The 19,824-nt window shown below is 44.1% G+C and overlaps 1 protein-coding gene across 1 annotated transcript in view; it reads right to left on the bottom strand.

Annotated features, from left to right (window-relative positions):
* The window catches only part of UNC45B (unc-45 myosin chaperone B), a 56,817-nt gene that overhangs the window by 30,724 nt on the left and 6,269 nt on the right, over positions 1–19,824 (bottom strand). The window contains exons 5-12 of the mRNA XM_078679611.1: positions 19,536–19,703; positions 17,024–17,189; positions 14,915–15,085; positions 10,598–10,769; positions 6,599–6,899; positions 4,986–5,080; positions 1,331–1,472; positions 188–328 (exon numbers count right to left, since the gene is read on the bottom strand). Of these exons, the coding sequence (XP_078535737.1) occupies positions 188–328; positions 1,331–1,472; positions 4,986–5,080; positions 6,599–6,899; positions 10,598–10,769; positions 14,915–15,085; positions 17,024–17,189; positions 19,536–19,703 (1,356 nt within the window). The remainder of the gene's footprint in view (positions 1–187; positions 329–1,330; positions 1,473–4,985; positions 5,081–6,598; positions 6,900–10,597; positions 10,770–14,914; positions 15,086–17,023; positions 17,190–19,535; positions 19,704–19,824) is intronic.

Genomic DNA, 19,824 nt, shown 5'->3' with positions numbered 1-19,824 from the left:
TTTCACACACCTGTGCTTCTCCAGCTACATTAGCATCCAGAATTCCTGTTTTTTTCTTGGATTAACTGAATGTGATTATTATGATTCAAGGTTTTCTTGCTCAAGTGTACCACTTCCTTCTTGTTACTGCTGTGAAACTGTCTTTTCCTATCTCATCAGACCTCATTCAACAATGGGCAAGGCCTACCTTGGGATGCTCTTCGGGCACATGCTGTTTTGAGAACTTGGCCAGCTGTACCAGCTCAGGAATGATCTCTTTCACATCGTAGCTGTTGGTGCAGTTCACTAAGGTCGAAGCGACAGCATACAGGACCGTCTTATCGCTAGACTGAAAATCAAGAACAGATTAGTAGATAAATACAAATGAAGAATTTGTTTTGATCTTCAAGGGCTAGATTACGAAGATGTTAAGCATCCACTGTGACACCCTTTTCGCTTTATTGCTTTGTTATACATTATTTTCTTACAGTTGGACTGTATGAGAGTGCCTCAGAGTAAATCATCACACTAACACCAATTTGAGAAATAATGTAAATATACATATAGAGTGACGTAAGTGAATATAGAATGAGATGGCTACCCTGTATATATGGAGTGATGAACATGTTATCTTTGGTAACGCTCTTTATGGACTCTTAACTAGCTGTAGATTCCTCACCTTTGGAATAGATACCAAAGCAGTACCTATTCAGAGGTGGGGCTGCAAATCAAACCAGAAAGTCCTGCAGGACAGGACCAAGCAGGCATAATTTGAATCGAGTCTCACAGAGATGAGAGGTTGCTCTGCAACCGCACCTGGTGATGTAGAAAAAGCTGGAGCTGATTTCAGTGCGCATGATAGCACCTATATAAGCTCCACTTGTCATTTCCGGAGCAGAACAGCATCCGTTTGGAGCCGTATGGTGCCACCTCCCGATATGCAGAGGTACTGCTGAAAAGTTTCCGGATCCAGTCTGAGGAATCAGGCCGGATCCGCCTGGGGAATATTCAAAATGTGAAGGAATCTACAGCTAGAAATCTCTATCTGAAATGTACACATATATTAACATAGTAGGAAAATCCAGAACAATTCCATTGGATGAAGAATAGTCTTTAAATACATTTGTGGTCCATTAACTTTGTAGATTCTACTTGTTTGATAGTAATGAAAAAAGGCTGCTCTTACACTACTAGATTACTATAGCAGCAGTGTCTCGAGGGAGAAGAGGAGCAAAGCTTAGAGATTTGATACAAAATCAAGGTCCTGCAAGCATCCAATATCGACAGGCTGGAGTAAAACACATCTGAAAACATTGTTAAATATAAACAGGGTGAGTGATGCACAAGTTACCTTGGACAGCTCAAACATGGCTTGCAGAGCTGGCTCATCTTCCACAAAGTCATCCTTGACGTCTGCATCCAGGGTCAGGTAAGCAAGCCCCTCTACCGCCCACTTCCTGGTTCGATTGTCAATGCCTGCATTACACAGCCACCTGGGCAAGGAGGCGAGAAAGAGCATAGTCAGTCCTCAGACACAGTGGTTTATGAATCATTAAAAAATAAACCACGTGTGCCATAAGAATTTTGTAGGTTCAATGATCACCATGTTCAGACGTATACATTCAATAATACCCTCTTGATAAGGCTTCTTTTATCATTTAACAGTATAAGATACAAACATTAATTACACGCCTTGTAGTATAACCTATGTCATGAGAAATCTCAATCACCTATGGTAACGGGAAAACACACAGGAAACTGATTAAGTGAGAATGTAGGAACATAAATCTACAGTAGACAAAGACAAAAAGATGACAACACTTTCATAACACTGTATAGAAAGAAAACACACATTCTTATGCAATATTTACTAATTTTCTATCTAGACTCATTCCTTTTAGAAAGCGACACTGATGAACCCTAACTGATTAGTCTATTCCAATAATATTTTCAACATAAAGGCACTAGGTTGGCAAATCAACCTGATGAAGGGCCATTTTATACCTATCTATTTCACTATCTCTCATTCTCTCTTCCCCCGGATTTGTTTTTTTTATTCCTCTGCATCGTCTGCCCCACTCCCTTCTTATTCCTTTTCTTTTGGAAATTGAAGAACGTTTTATGACTTTTTGATATTTCTTTCAGTCTAGTCACAGGATTCAAAACTGGCTCTGGTGATATTTCATGACGATAATCAAATTTTCATCACGCTGGCTTTGTACCATTTTGGTCATTCGCCAAACGAGAGATTCACCAATTTGGGTTTGTAAAACTGGGATTATCCTGTTAGCTTTTCACAAAGAAGTCAAGTATCCATGTTCACTACTGTCGTAGCCTCAAAAAGACTATTCTGTCAAATCGGCAAATTAACAAGCTGGCATAGATGGAAAGCTGCATCATGTGTGGGTCCAGGAATCTGTATTGGTTCAGAAGAGAACCTAGAGCTGTTGTCTACGTATGCAACATCGGTGGGGCCAAATTTATCATCATTTGAAACAGCGCGATGCACCATGTCTGCTAAGATATGTTGCATTCCTGCTCTCTCACTGCGCTGGTGCACTCAGTGAGCCTAGCACCAATAAAGGTACCTCTGTGCCAGGGTGCAAGGATGCCTGCATTGCAGGCAGGATTGTTTTGTGTAGGAAGGGGAAGCTTCTAGCACAAAACAATCCTTAGGGGTGTTTTCCTCTATATAAGCGTGCTACAGAATGCTGCACATTTAGAAAAAGGTAAAAACGAGGAGAAATACAGATATTTCTCCTCGATGCACCTCTCTCAGGAAGGCGTACAATTCTGATGCATTCCCAAGTTTATCAGTCTTGGTTAATCTGGGAATGTGCCAAAATCCATGGGTGTTATGCGTGGGAAGACCCACGCGCCACCCAAGGAATGCCTTCCCGCGGCAGAGTAACACAAGGCAGTGACTTGCACTGACTTGCCATGCTCTAGATTTACCAGGCAGCACAGGGCCAAGCACGATGGCCTTGTGTTACTTGGTGAATCTGACTTAAGGACTGAGTTGCCCTTATGGCACCATGCATGACGCAAGGTCAACGCAATCCAATGATAAATCTTGGTACATGGGCTCTGCAGTGGTTTCAGTGGTTTCTTGCCTGCTTTTGTTAAATTTAAATTTCTTTCTTCTTTCCTTTTTTTTTGTTTGCTGCTTTTGATTTCTTTACTTGGTGCTGAAAATTAAAGTATAATATTGCATTTCTCTCTACCGGTGTGCTATGCTAGGGTATTTTGGTAATCCAATCGGCACTTTAAAAGAGAGGCTGTAGAATAAAGGTTGGATTACTCTTTATGATGTGACTTTGTTTTAATCGTGTACTGTTTTGCATGGGATAGGAATATCTACGCCCCAAATTACCCCCAATCTCGTACGTTGATATATATACCTGGAGAATACCCTTGTCTGAAGACGGTACAGTGGCTGCAGCCTTCTTTCGTGACCTCCTTCTACCTTTGGCCAATATTTTCCTTTCATTCCCATTAACTCCGGAAAGTGATCATTGTCTCCAGACCAACACCCCAGCAAGTGCATTACTGAGCTGCAAACATTCCCATCATCATTTTATTTGGCCTACGGATGAAGACAGGTTGATCTTTCTCCCTCTAACAAACCACAGTGCTCCCAGCACCAGCGTCCTCAAGCAGCCATAGGCCAGACTTGATTGAGCGCATCTGAGAGGTTTTTTTTTGTTTTTCACTAAAAAACCTCCTTCATTTGAAGTTTGTTTTTGAGGAACATAAATCTTTGCCAATAGGGTGTGTTCACCATGGTGCCCACGTGGCAACGCTTAAGTGCCATCAGCGGAGCTGCCACATAGATTTCCACCTAGGGCATGATATGGTGGACAGTCGTCTACCAGGTCAGTGGAGGGCAGCCCTCTGCTGACCTGGCAGATCATCCACCATCCTCCGAGTGAGGCTCTTTATCTTTACTTATGTTCCAAATTTGAGAGTGTGCCTCTCAGCCATTGAATGGATACAGTATGAACCCTTTCCCCACCACAACACTAAGACCCTCATTCTAAGGGGCAAGTAATTCCTGATTGGGCCATTAGTAGGAGCGAACAGTCAAACGGGGAATCACAAGTTGTATGTTTCCCCCACACTCCTGTTTCTTTATCCCTGTGCACATTTAGACAGGTAAAACTTTCTGGATTATGCGCAGAGGAGTAAGGCTTAGAGCGGGTGAAAAACATACAGGAACTGGTGTGCAAACACAGATTCCTGCTGTTATTCCCCACTGCAAGGGTGCAAACTTGTAATTCAGATTCAATTTTGCACAGGGGAAATTCCAATCCCCATGGTATGTGTATCTTGCTGGGGTGTAATTATGTTCCAGATTTTCCAGTAAACCCTTCCTGAAGGCATAGGTCCAGAATTAGAACGAGTGGATCCTCTAGGGGGCAATGTAGTCTTGGGCAATACGAATTGTCCTGCTGAGTACACAGAAACAGATGAGCCCAGCCTTTTCTAACCCAAGGCCAACCTGAAACCAGAATTCTTCAGTGCAGCCGATGAGGAAGATGGGTTTGAATGGAGCCCAAGCACACAGCCAGAGCCGCAGTAGTACCCCTAAGCTCTAACCAGACCAAATGACATGTCTACAATGAAGATCTTGGGCAAGGTTAGGGGTCTGGCTAGTCTGTAACATTGTAAGCTGCCCGCTGACGGAAAGATTCACCTGATTTCCACATATTCATGCCATTTCTTGAAAAGATCTGGAGCCATGCTAAGAAGTTGCAATGAGCTCACAAAGCTGTTCTATAACCAGGAATTTTTTTAGAAGAATTTCCAATCTTATAATGATCCTGGAATAGAGAACTGTCTGTGCATTTGAACTTAGCACTTGTGTAATGACTGCAACTGAAATGTGTCGCGCGATGGATTGATACAATATTACCTACCATCACAAGGCAAATGTGCACCTCAAGCTCATAGACAAGAACAAATGACAGACAACATTGGCAGCACTATGGCAAATGCATGCTTACTTCCTGCATTGCTTTGCCAGCTTCTCTGTGGATCCTTCTGCGAACTGCCGCAGACCATAGTCCGAGCCTCCCGCAGAGCCCAGCTTGCACAGCCCCTGAAAAAGAAATTGTTCTTTAGCCATGGGATCCAGGTCAGTGACCAAATGATCAGGACTCGTGCAGCTCAATAACAGTGTGAAGCATGAAGGAAGGGGCAAATGAACCAAGTAATAATATGATACTCTCTTTTACTTGTTCGCGTGTAACACCACTGGGGATATATTAGAGCTGCTCAGGCAACTAGTAACGTACTAACTAGGGTTACCACTCAGTTATCAGATCCCCTAAAAGGTATCTCCGAGCCACCAGGTCCTGCGACAATGAGCCGACTATTGCTGCATATCTGACACTGAGCCACTTGGAACTGTGGCACTGCAGCTGAGCCACTGGTGCCCAGCAACATTCCCACTGAGCCACTGGGGCCTGCAACACTGCCACTGAGACCCCAGAACGTGCATCAGTGACACTGAGCCACTGGGGTCTGCAACAATAACCGTGGGCATCGAGGACCGCCACCCCCAACAGTAGCAGTGTACTAGTCAGACCTGCAACATATCTTAAGACACCACCTCCTGCAACACTAATACTAATAGTCACAAACATAACAAGAGTCTGAAATCTCAGCTATGCTGGAACTAAGACTTGAGACCTATAATACTACCACTAAGACTTAGGTCCACATTAGACCTACACTAGAGCCATGAAACGCACTCCACTAAAGCCATGAAACGGATGTACGTTGTTACAACGCATGCTTTTACCACGCATGCTGTAACAACGCAAGTTTTACAATGCAAGCCTTTACAACGCATTGCTTTGGGGGGTGCTGGATAGTGAATAGTTTAATTTACTATTCCAACTCCAGTCCCCGTGGATAGTAGGGAAGGTGCTGGATAGTAAATTAAAACTATTCCCTATCCTAGAGCGCCCCCCAGTTCAATGCGTTGTAATGGTTTTCGTTGTAAAACCTGCGTTGTAAAAGCACTGTGTGGTAAAAGTTGCGTGGTAAAGGATGTTTCCCCCATGAAACGTACTCCACAACCCACCCTCTGAGCATCCAGACAGTCAGTCTTACAGTATATCCTTTGTGCCATCAGGCTGGCCCCACAGCCATACCTGTGATCACCAAGATTATCTCACAAACTCATATATTATCCTTCAGTCCCTGAATCGTTACCACAGAGCCACTCTGTACCCTTCTCACAAACCGTAGTAGATGATAAGCCACAATGTGAGCCAATGTACTCACAACACAAACTGAAGCACAATTAATGTGTCCCAGATTCACATCTGTAAAAGTGACTCATCTGAATGGCCCGGAATCCTACACGAGGTTATTCAAGCAGCCCTGCAAGCACAACAATGACTAGTTTCATTTCAGAAAATGGTACCATTCGGATTTAGGTTTTTCACTTGTACTTTACAACGTAGAAAGAGTAACCTTATCTAAAAGCATTGATGGATACTGCGTTGCACCCCAACAGCATGAAGCACCAAAAAAAACCCTGTATGAGGATTCAGTGATAGCGTCTCTTATTCAATGGTATCGGCTCTTGAGGTTCTGGATAACTCACCACCAGTGCTCGGATTTTAATCTTCTCATTCTTGGTTTTCTTATAGATCTCCTTCAGCATGGACACGCCATTGGTGATAATGAAGGTGGCTCGGCTCAGCTTGGTGGAGGCGTGGATCAGCGCCTCTACTGCTACCAGCTGGTCAATCTCGTTCTCAGAGCTGGTAAGGGCCACCATCATCTCCATAACCCCCTGCATGCCCAGCAGCTTGTTGCCAACGTCGAAGGGACCCTGCAGGATGCCGGACACAGTCTGGATCGCGTGCAGATTCTTTTCCATGTTGTTTGGGTCAAATTTGCCCCTTCAGGAGAAAACAAAGGAATATGTTATCAGTCTCAATCCCACAGGGCTGTGAGAGGGAAACAATGGCATAGGATTTGGGGGCCAATGGTGATGTGAGATAAAAAACGAGACATTGCTGCACATTGTTTACCATCTGTAATGCTGCACATCGTTTGCTGTACACTATTGCAATGTACTAATGCAAATGCAATATTACCACAAAAAAGACTTTCCATTAGTTCTCACTGTGGCAAACTGATGTAAGCTTGTTTTTTTGTTCATCCTTTGCTCCTAAAATGGTTTCTGTCAATTCTGACATTAATCGTAGCTATTTTCTGTGTGTTTAACCTTTTTAGTGCAGACATAGCGTGCTACTTGCGCTTCAAAACCCCATCAGGGGTAGCAAGCGCTTTATAAATACAAACCTTTTTCCCTCTTCTATCCCGCCACCTACCCTTCTGTACCCAAATAACTAAATAACATATCCACTACTCAAATTACTTCATATTTTACTATACTAATTTTCAACACTAATCATCCATGGGTCCCGGAGTAGCGTGCTACTTGCCGAAAAAGCGCTTTGACGACTCGTCAGGGGTAGTAAGAGCTATATAAATGCATTTAAAATACATTTAGATTTTTGCTTCTCGCGTTTAACATTTTTTGGAAGTTTGTTTCTTTTGAGACAGAGAAGGAGCTCTGCTTATCTGGAGCAGAAATGCATCTGGATGATGAAACACAGCACTGGGCAAGTTTAGGTGTATAAGTTGCTGATGGACACTCCCATCTGCATGACCATATGTCAGACCCTCCAGCTTTTCGCGACTTCGCAATTCGCAAAATCAGCTGAGGACCGCAATGACCGCGATATTTACCTTTTGGCGCGCAAAATACAATGGTGACATCTTATTGGCTGTAAGGGCACATGTCACTACGTGGCGCCATACAGCCGCAACAGCGGCCTGCTTCCTGAGTCTACAATGGGCAATACGAGCTTCAGAGGAGGCTTGCACTGTCAGTAACGAACCTACACCGTGAACCCGAGAGGAGTCCTACAGCTTGAAAGTAAGGAAGCTGCACTATTCGCCTGAGAGGAGTTCAAAGTCGTTGTTGTCAGACTAACTATGAAACTGCCAGGAAAACGGGCATGTGAAGGTAAGAAAACTGCACCGACCTGGAGCCTGAAAGGGGACAACATGCACTATTTTCATTCCATCGATCTTCAAATCTGAGACGCCTAAACTGTGCATGGCGGGCCCTAACTGCAACCGCAGGATAAAATTAAACACTGGCCGTGGGGCCTCAGTGGTATTGAGGAGTGCCGGTTTTTCAACCACTGAGGTGCAGTTGTGCATTCTAACATTCTGCCCATTCAATTGACAGGCCTGTAATCAAACTCTGCCCACTCGTAAAGAGTCAGAATGATTGTTCTGAAAATATAATTTCCCTAAATATTCACAGACTGACCTAAGAATATTACATTATTCTCTCCTCTAATATATATGAAAATATGTCTATGCCTCTTCCCCGATTTTCAGAGGAAGCAATCAAATCGGGCCCTGTGTTTGGGGAGCCCTTGCGGGTATCCTGCTAGTGAAATGGATGAATAGTGCCTGCCTTTTTACAAGCGTCCTTTCAAAAGCAAACTCAAAGATATTGCGTTAACAACCATTGAGCTTCACAGTCAAAGACCTCTTTCAAACTAAATATTGATCAACCGTTCACTAACGTACAGAGAAAAATATCACGCTCAGAACCAAATGAAATGGCGCCGGGGCAAATAAAGTGCTACAGTAACAAAGAATGCCATTTGTCTAGTAAGCTAGATGGTAAACTTGCAGGATAATTTGCGGAGAGAAGTCCACAGATGCTCGATAGGCCATCCTAAAATGCAACTGCATAAGTAAGAATGCTGAATAGACGTGATTGCATCTTTTGAGAGAGAGATGTCACGCTGCTCCTGTACATCCCTCCAAATGAGAGACTGACAACTTGAAGCTGCATGTGTCTTCAGAATTCCATACCCTTAGGAAGGACCTCAGTATCTATGTGGTCATGGGACTCCTTGGTGCCTGGCTATATCCTTATAATGTACGGTAGTGGGTGCTTTCACCACAGAAAACGGGATGACTGGAAACTCTCTGCTGTTGTGCTTGGCTTAACCTATGATCCAAAATATTACCACAAAGGGGAATGTAGCAAATAACATTTTAGACACTTTAAACAGGTCTATTTCAGAGTGGAATACACTGCTAAAACATTTTCACATTGATTTAAGGCTGAAAAGGAATGATTACAAGTAAAATAAAGTGCCGCAATAATGCCGCACAATTTCCGTTTTTGTGCCGCAAAATGTGCAAATCTATGCCGCAATATCCTGGGGGGTCTGATATGTGTGCTCGTGTTGTATTGTCCCGTGGGTCAGTCCCCTGAATACCACAGAAGACCATCACTGCAGATGTTCACGGAAATTATCAAGTTGTGGTGTATGCTTAAATCATTTTGGGGGATGGCTTTCGGATGTAGGAGGGCACCCAGGCCCACTTGGAGGCTGGATGTTTCACATAAATCCTGGAAAAGGTTTAATCCAAAGCCATCCTGCTCTGGGAAAAGTAGTGAACAAGTGTAACCCGCTCCAGGAAATGTTGAGGACCGTGATGTTGATATTTCCTTATTTTCTTTAACTCAGGCAAATCGATTTGCATTGGATCACAATTTCTGAATATGTTGATCAATAAGCCGTAAATTGTATTGGTAGTTCTGAATAGAATACAAGAAAGAATCTAATAATGCAGGACCTCGCAGAGTACTAAGGAGCATTGTTTCTCTGGTGCAGAAAATCCTATATGTGCCCACAAACACATTCTCTTAGGGCTGTTTTCAAGGCTGTATAGGGTCCTGGTGCTCGCCCAGCCACGTAGGCCACTGAGGTCCAGATTTACAATATTTGATGCAAGGGAGGGCAGCAAACAATGCTGCTGCTCTGCCTTGCACATAAGGGAGAGAGGAGAAATGGCCATAACTACTAAGATGTGCATTTTTTGTTTTCTCTTTCAGTTCTAGTGCACTTGTGCCTGCCATGCTCCGATGCACACACTCTTGTGCCATGGTGCAGTGGTGTGAGCGTTTTCTAAAGCATATGTTTGTATTGGACGGGAGCCCTTCCAGTACAAATACTATCTTTTTTATCATATTTCCCACTTCATAGGTGTGCCGTACAACGAAGCACAAATGCACAGTTGGAAAAATAAGGAGACATTAAAACAGTTCTTCTGGTCACAGCCGCCAAAAGAAGGCATAAGGTTTTGGCACAAATCCCTTTCTACGAATGTTAATAGATAGGGATATGTGTCAAAGCCCATGGGAGTCTTCATGGAAAGGCCCATGTACCACTTATGGAATGCCCATTTTTTTTTTGCAAAGTGGTGCAAAGTAGCACATAGTGGGATTTTGCATTATTTCAGGGATATTTTTAAGTACACATCCAGGTTTGCAGGGGACAGTAAATCCCACCACAACTCTCAAGAAAATCCCAGCCCAACACTCAAGAAAATCCCACCCGAACACTTTGCACGGCAATTGTGTCAGTTTTGGGCGCAAACCCAGGCTTAAGTGTTAGTAATCCTGTGCCCTTGTGTCTTTCGGCCTTCTTGGGTTTTCCCTGAGTCCAGGATGGCCGGTTCAGCCCATGTGCTGTAATCCTTCTTCATGACTTACGTGATATATTCCTCACAGATCTTTCTGTAGTTCTCTCTCTCCGGGTCACACCGCAGGTCGTCGTAGAGCTTGTTCATGAGGATGGAGGCAGTCATCCGAGTATTTTCAGTCAGGGGGAGGCAGCTGGGCAACTCTGGGATCTGACCCAAGACTTTCAGGATTTTCCTCAGTCCTACAAGGGGAACAAAGGGGAAAAAGTAGGATGAAGTTCAATGGGGAGAACATAGGAAGAACACAGGGGAAGTGAAAAGAGAGACAGGGCAAAGGTAATGAGACAGAAGCAACACAAGTGAGAAACTCTTGGCTAGGCAACAGCAACAATCATAGGGAAGGGGACTGGAAAGAGTGCCAGAAAGAGACTCAACAGAAAGAGCAAAATGGGCCATGTGAAGGCGAGGAACAAAAAACGAATAGACCAAAGTTATGAAGGCTGCAACCAGGTGAAAGTGAAAGATACAGGAGAGAGATGAGTTTAATGTGTCACAGTGCTCTAAAATCAATGTACAGAGACATGTAAGGCCACAGAACACAATCAGTGCAAAAGAAAGGGACAAGACAAAGTAAACCACTAGAAGACACTCTTGAAATAAGCAGATAAGAAAGAGAAGAAAGAAAGATTAAGAGAGAGAGACAGGCAATATGTTAGGGGGAAAAGAATGCGGAAAGAATCAGTAGGGAGGTAAAGTAATGAGCGTTTGTGAAGTTGAGAACAGAGTGAGTGAGTAAGGGAGAAAGACTTGGGAAAAGAGAAGAGTCGAGGTGAGAAAAGTTTAAGGGTGTTAGAGAGGTGAGAGCAGAGAGTAGAGAAAGACAGAGTAGAGGGTGGAACAGAAAGAAAAGAGTACAACAATCTAGAACAAAACAAAATGGCTCAGCATTTTTTACAGTGCTGCAGGCCAAGTGGCAGTGTCCATGCACTTCATAAGTGATTTAGCGGAAACCGAGCCTTAGGGTCTCTAACATATAGTAATGGCGAGAAAGTCACAAGGGTCTACTTTAGGATTGTTGGCGCCAATAAAATAGAATTTAATTAGAAGAAAGCTGGTTCAATAAGGTGTGACAATGGTCTTAGTACTATTATTAACATGACCATTGTTATGTACTGGTTGGGGAGCTGCCTGGTCCGAGTACATTTACTTGTAATTAAGTTCCAAGGAAAACATCTTTGTGGAGGTAGACGAGCATATGCCAGTACGCAGAATTTTCTGTTGTCATGTGTCTTGCACTTAAGCTGTGAAGGAAGAGGCGGCTTCTCCGTTAAGGCTTTTAAGCAGTGTCAATAAAGGAAACACAAAATGATACTAACAAAGTTATCATTTTATTTTTCCGTTCTGCTTTGTGGGAGGGCTGCTCTGAGGAAGGGGAGGAGTGGTTTGCGCACTCCAATTGCGCATCAGGGTTGGACTGGCCGTAGCAGGCACAGGGCGTTTCCCCTGTGGGCCACCAGGTGGGGGCCGGTTTTGGGCCCCTGAGGGCCAATTTTGTTACCGGTGCCGGCAATTTCGGCCACCTGTAACAAAACCGGGAGAAACCGGCCCTTGCAAACAGCTCGGCTGCACCCCTTGCCCCCCCAGGGGGGGCCTGCCGAGCAGTTTGCCAGGGCCAGTTTCGGTTCACAGTCCGGCCCTGTGCGCAATGACTTTTGGCCGTCTGGTGTCTCAGTGGACTAATGCATCCACTGCAGGGGCCTGTGTTCGACCTCAGGGTCACAGATTCAAATCCCGGCGGGTCCACTCCGCCTTTTATCCATATGAGGTCGATAAAATGAGTACCATTGAGTTAGGTAACAATAAACATCTGTTATTCAGCGCCAAGATGTCCCGTCAGGGGTGAACGTGCGCTTTACAAATACACGTGTTATGTTATGTTATGTTATCTGCGGCCGTCCAAAACAATCATGCACACTTCGGATGTTCTCCATATAGGCTGCATTACAGCTTGTGTGGAGAACATGCCCAGGCCCCCAGTCTCCATCTGGGTGCCGAGATCAGACCAATCAAAATGCTGCATTGCAGCGTTGTGATTGGTCAGGGGAGCCTGGGTGCTTCCTGGTTCCTGTTCGGCGCCAGTGGAGTCCTGACGCAGAAGAGAGACGCGGTGGTGATAAGGTAACTTAGTATTTTACCCCTGCTTCCGCTCTCCACCCCCGATCAGTGCCGTCCGCCACTGAGGGGCTGTGTTTTATCCCAATTTCAGGATTACAGACTTCATTGCGGAACCTGAGATGCATTAGACTGATATGCTCAAGATAGGCCTGAGATCTACCTTGAAAAATAATGGAATTGTTCTTTTGACCAATTAGGCAGAGGCAGGTCAAGGTCAAGGTCAACTGTTTACTGGAACTTTCTTTTTGTAGGGTTGCAGATATTGGAGTCTTTTTGTACAATTTTATTTTATTGACCAATTTTTATTTGTTTTACGCCATAAAAATGACAATGATAATGTAAGTTGGCACACATCATTATGGTGTAGGAGATGAATTGACAATTATACATGTCAGCGGTTCTCAAGTCATGCAACATGTTCAATGATGCATAGCACTTGGGTCTGTTAGAAGGCATTTTAAATGAGGCACCATGCTGGCAGCTCTGCACTACCATTTACAAACACTTGTTTTATAGCAGTTTGGTTAAAGTGTGAATGGAGACTATAACTTCTACAATGCATGACTCTGATGAATGAAGCCCAGGGCTTTAACTCGTTGGCCGCGGGGCTAATTCCCCCGCTGTGCTGGGGCGCGCACAGCGCCCCGGTGTTCATGACGAGCTCAACTCGTCATGAGTCACGGTGCTCGTGTGCTCATGACGAGCTGAGCTCGTCACGGCCACACCCGTTTTCATAGAACGTTCAGCACAGAGGGGGAATTAGCCCAGAGTGCGAGCGTTCGGAACGAGCGAGCACACGAGCACCGTGGCTCATGACGGACTGAGCTCATCATGAGCGTCCAACGGGTTAAAGATGGCGGGTGGGTGACATGGAGACATATTGTATTCTTAGTGATTAAACTTTCAGATAGCCGATAAAATTATGATGCATGAGTAGGGCACCCCGTTTTACGGTGTTTATATTTTTGTCATTTCCGTCTGTATTCATTCATATTTATTTTCGCTAATTTTACCTGTATTTATCCATATTTATTTTAGGTTTTGTGAAAAAATGAAGCTGAAATGTGTATATTTCTGCACAGCCGCGGCCGGTAGTAGGTGTACCTGCAGGGCGGTGACGTGGGGAGGGGGAAGGTCCGGGTGGGGGGTACTAATGTATGGATTACGGACCTTAACCGGTAAGTAAACATATAAATAAATAAAACAAATTTCGTTGCGCACACTGCATCGCATTTGGTGATGCAGTGCACACAACAAAATTCATTTTATTTATTTATATGTTTACTTACCTGTTAAAGTCCGTAATACATACATTACAACCCCCCACCCTGCCCCTCCCGCTCCCATGTCACCGCCCTGCAGGTACACCTACTACCGGCCGTGGCTATTTCTGCATTTATTTAACTGGTTAATTAATGTACACTCGTTTCTGAATGCCTGACAAGTTTCAATGATATATATACACACTAAGATGATAAAATATGCACTTATAAGAAAACATGCGCATTTTAGTATCATGGTTGTGCAAATCTACTGTTGTTTAAGGCTCTTTACTAAAATTCCTTTATTTTGTAAAACCCTTGCCTGTCCGCGCTGCTTTTGGCCTGGCAGTCATGATTGACAGCATTCAGAATCACTAAAAAAGAACCCAATTTCCGTTTCGTTTTTATCCACATTTAAAAATAAATGCAGACAGGAAAATAAATGGTTTTCTGTCTGTATTTATCTATAAAAATCAGTAAAAACGGAAAACAGGGAGCCTTATGTATAAGCCATCACTTAATCCATTAGCTAGGTTGTATGTCAAATAGCGTCCTAGATATCGCTCAAAAAGATAGCTCCAATGTTGCATTTTTCTTGTAAATCACATTTAAGAAATTATATTTATGCCAGACGATGCACTGATTAGGTTATTCTGGCTCTATACCATTAGCTACGAAGGAGTCAAGAATGGAGAAAAGAACAGGAAACAGCAAATATGTTCATGGAAATGTATTGCTATTCAATAGGAAAACACCCCCGAAAGCAATACAAGATCATCGAGAAGTAGCACCAGGGCAGTCACGTGCATATTGGTCTACTTGTTCGAGCTGTTTGATAAATATTAAACTTTACAAAAACGTCTGACTCATGCAAATTTCTTGACATTTTCTGAGCATCCATGAAGCTTTGTACACAACTGAATCAACGGCAATGTGTCCCACTTACGTACCATGGTCAATGACGAAAAGGGTTCTGGAGTGGTCAGGGTTGCGGAGATCCTTACGGGGGATGTTTTTGTTGAGTAGGTTGAGTGCCTGGTCACGCCCATGTCCAGAAACTTGTTTGCTCCCCAGCATGTCCAACAGGGCCACGGTAATCATCCGCAGATCTTTCTTGGTGTCTGCAGATGTTGAACACAGGAGAGAGCTGGGTTAGTAGGTCTGCACCAGTAGCTGAAAGAAATAGAGCATCCATCCCCAACTTGTACTTCTAAATCCTCGCAGTACAGCCTAAATCAACTTATATTTTTTCTTCAACTTCCACTTGAGAGGCTTCAATGTTTGTGGGTATCCCAAACCTGCATTCTAATTACACTCACCTAATGTACCCAGGTAATAAATAGTTTATATGTTCTCTTGAAAGCAGGTTGCGCTGAAACGTATCAGCTCTACATTACTGACCATTTTTAGTGGTTGGTAGGTTCTCGAAAGAACCAATTGTCACCTGTGCAAAATGGCTCTCCACCCATCCTTACCCATCTTCCACTTTTTCATACGGATTACAGATCTGCTCCTATAGTTGGCAATGTGGGTGGCAATCACATGCATGGCCTTTATGGGTGCGAGGCAAGCACCAGCACCACTGGGATATACGTCTGTGTGTTTTCGCTGGTGGTACACATCCAGCAGTGTGTACGACCTTTACAACCACATTCCTCTGCCTCTTAACACAACTGTACTGAACACTGCCTCCTAACCTACAAGATTACTGCAGTGTTAATTTGAAGGTATTTGTGGACTATCTCTCTTTTTTGAATATCATTAGTATCTCTGATTAACAGGTATTGTGCGAGAATGTCAAATAGTGTATTTACCTCCAAATTGGAATGATGAGTTTGGGACTGCTACAAGAGCCAGGAATACAACTGAGGCCGTTCACTGAGACAGCAGACAAACATGTCTGGTTAAATGTGACTCCTTTGGCTCAGCTTCCAGAGAACGTTAATTTCAGACAGAGTTAATGCTATTGTTTACAACCAAGAGTGACCAGGGCTAGCTGCTGTTGCCTTTTGTGCTCATGTTGTTTTATCTTTTTGTCCATGTCTGTTTCCTGTTTATATCCTCTTTTACTGTCTATACTGATTTTTCAACTCTCTTGTTCTTCTAGTCCGTTTGTGGTCATTGTGGCATTGGATCCATTGCGCTTCCACTGTGGCAACTGTGTAATTACTGAGCAGCAGCCACTGGAATTCAAGGGATGTTGGATGCAACAACTTGGTGATGCGTTTTATAGACTGGAGAGAGAGAACTGAAAATCTTCTTTGTACTGGAGGACGCACTAAAAATAAACAAGAGCCCACCAGTGGAATTTCTTCCATTTTAGGAAGGTTATAGTCGATAAAATTATGCCAATGTTTTTTCCTCCAGGTCGAGCATTTACCCTGAAATGTATTTGGAGGATGTTCCATTACCATCCAACTAAATTTAGGCACTTAATTTGGAAGGCAGTCACAGCTGGTATATTGTTTCCTAAGAACTGTATGACAAGGAACAGTGTGTGCATGTGTTTTGCTGCTATATCTTTATAAAATTAGGAAACTGTACACTACGGAATGCCCTGTAAATATTTTGGATGTGAAAACAAGTGCTGTTCAGCACAAAGACACACCCATTGCTTAGGCCTGGCAGGAAAAGCGATGAAAATTGCCTGGTAACATCATTGGAGCAGACATTGTCACTGAGCCATGCCTACCTTTTGTGCAGTGAATGATTTTGGTATCTCTTGAGCTGGTAACATTAGGCATGGTTTCTTAAAGTCATCTGAGGCACTGGGTTAGTTAAACCTAACTTAAGAAAATTCAACGCTGTTCTATTTGAGATTCTGGTACTATCCAACGTTGTTGCCTGGGCAGTACTGACTACACTACTACGGGTCAAGGCACTACATGTAAGACTCTCCCCTCGCCTCCCCATTGTACCTTCTTCTGCAGACTGTTTTAGGAGTACACTATCTGAAATCACATATGTTTTACTGCAATCATCGCCCATAGGCAAGTTGTATGTTCTCAGGTCAGAAAAGTGCACAGAGGCAGGAAACAGATGATGGGGCTACTACTTACCCAGGACCACAGCCTCCTCCTTTCCATGTTCTCTCTTCTCCTCACCGGTCAGAGAAGAAACAATGGACTGCACCAGGTTGCAGGTTGCCAAGGCAATCTCTTCATGGTCCACAGACATGATCCGAACGATCTTGTCAAATCCAATCATGTGCACAATGGCAGTCGCCTGTAGAAGAAGCAAGATGTGCAGATGAGGACCAAGCAGTCCAGGGTACACCCCACGGAAAGCAGAGGAAATGTTAACAAAAAAAGTAAGATATGTTGCGAAATGTTTCAATATTGTTAATTTTAACTTTTGCCTTTTGGAGAACATATTTGTATTATTATAATTATTCTGACTCTTAAAGATATACAACAATATTGTTCACAGAGCATGGCGCCGCCCCCTCGTTAACGACATCCGTATCGGAAAACCCGCAGGTATTTACCACAAAAGTGTACTATTGTAGCCTACCTGAAGTCTAAGAAAGTGATGGGGATCCATTCTGCAGAGAAGTGCAGGTGAGCACTGTAACTAGATCACAATAAGAGAAACTGCGATTCAGAGTATGGGTGTACCGCCTAAAGGCACATGGATAGCTCGAGGTTTCTCCTAACAACAGGAGGACAGACGGATGAACTACATGGGCAGAGCTAGATGTCTTTGTGAATGGATAAGAGGATGGATGTCTGTGCCTGATGACTGCCTGGGTCTGAATGTTCTTGAAGGAGAAGTCAGACTGGAAGAAGTATCTGAAAGAGGAGGAAGCCTTCGAGAGAGCATGTGCTTTCCCCCCTTTGGGGAATACCATTGAAAAAGGCGGCCTAGGATGGGACAAACTACCAAGGTTAACCAACCAGTTATGTAACAGGTGTTCTCAGTCTGAGACAGTATCAAGTGTTGCTCTATTATGTTATGCTGTGATAATTTATGTTATAAGTTATGTTTTGTTATGTTATGTGCTTTTGTATAGCACACAACTCAGCACACAACTCACCCAGGAAGGTGTCCTGGCTAGTTCAACTATCACTCTCGAAGACAGAATGTCCCTGCATCCATTGGTGATACAGCGCCTTGAAATCCAGGAGGCGGAAGAGGAGGACAAAGTCAATGTACAGAAATGCTGGGTCACAGTATGAAGACACCAGCCCTATGACTGGGTCTGGGCATTGGCTTTGAAACATGACAGGACAGACATGATCCTGATATAGAACTTTCTTTTCAGCATAACCTTGTAATTTCCACAAGGACTGGGGTAGAGTCATTTCTTAGTGAGGCTCACAGGCCCTGCACTATCTAACCACTATAATGACCCTCATTTCTTCTAGTCGTGGGCAGTACTTCAGAACTGGCAAGCCTCACCAACCAGGGCATAGATGGGGTGCATATCCCTTAGGGATTATAGAGAGTTCAGTTATCTTGCCCCTACTACTCTATATTATGTATCTGTGTGAGGGCCAATAGGTCTATTATGCTTGAAATTCCTATGTGATTGTGTGTATATGATTCCAAAAATGAACTCAACGGAAAATAACCTATGAGATGTAGTTTTTGTAGCAACTTGTAGTAGGAACGTTCTACCAGTGAAGTTAGACTGACTGGTTTGCTGCTACCAGTCACCCCATTATCAGTAGCCGCTGCTACAGTATGGGGGTGGTGGGCGGGGAGGGTGGTATAGAAAAACACACACAAAAAATACTGACCGCCGCCTTTCCTCTGTCTTCTTTATCTTCCTATCTTCTTCCTGTCTGGAGTCCCAGCAGCAGGAAGCCCCTTGGCTCCCAGGCTCCCTAAGACAATCACATCGCTGCAATGCAGCTTTGTGATTGGTCTGAGCACCGTGGTTTGGCACTCAGACAAGTCAGTGAGATCCTGGCCATTTTCTGGCATGACTCTCTTCCCCTCTCAGTTAGGACTTCCGGTACTCTCATTCAATTTCGCAAATCACTAAAAACCTGGCTTTTCCCACAATCCCGCTAAATTCCCTCTGTTTCCTCAGCACCCTTTCAGCGCCATGATACCTCCGGTGACAGTGCGCTATACAAAATCCCCTTAACATAACATAACATAACATAACATTTTCTCCACCAGGATGTTATAAAGCCTGGTGGAGAACATGCAAAGTGTGCATGACGGTTTGGCTGGCCCAAGTCGGACAGCCAAACCGTCATGCACCCTTGGAAAGTGCCAGCACTCCTCCACCTGCAGTGCTCTGGCGTCAAGAAGCCCAGCCCTGCCTGCACATAACGAACTGAGTCACTGCTGTAGGAAAAATAAAATGAAAATAACACTGAGTTATTATCATTTTATTTTTAATTTTTGAACTGCTCGGAGAGCAGTGGGGCGACACTTATCCACCTTAGCGGAGAAGCTGCAGCTGCTCATGATTTCCCTTTCTATCCAGAGTGTCCATATCTGCCCTCTTCCTGTCTACTGGAATCCCTCTTATCAACTATGAGATAGAGAAACTGATTGCTAACTAAGCAAGGGCTCATGAACATCTCCTTAGATGGGCCAGAGGAGTATCCTTACCCTCGCCTGGTGGCCAGTGCACATTCCCGACAACGTCCTCACTGCAGCCAGAACGAGCTCCGGGTCTTTAGTGTCCACCAGTTGCATAAGAAGGTTCACACCGTTGTTCTGGAAAATGCGCTCCGCTCCGGCATCTTCCCTGCCCAGCACGATGAGGTTGTTGGCAGCCTGAGAAAGGAGACATAAGAACCCATTTAACACAAGCACATGGAGAGCACCAGAGAAGGCTCCCAAAGATCATGCCTTGTGAAGCACATATGTCTGCACCAGGGCCTCACCAGCCCTGTCC

Source organism: Lissotriton helveticus, chromosome 3_1 (genome assembly GCF_964261635.1).
Source record: "Lissotriton helveticus chromosome 3_1, aLisHel1.1, whole genome shotgun sequence".
NCBI lineage: Eukaryota > Metazoa > Chordata > Amphibia > Caudata > Salamandridae > Lissotriton > Lissotriton helveticus.
This window is presented reverse-complemented; position numbering and strand designations above follow the sequence as displayed.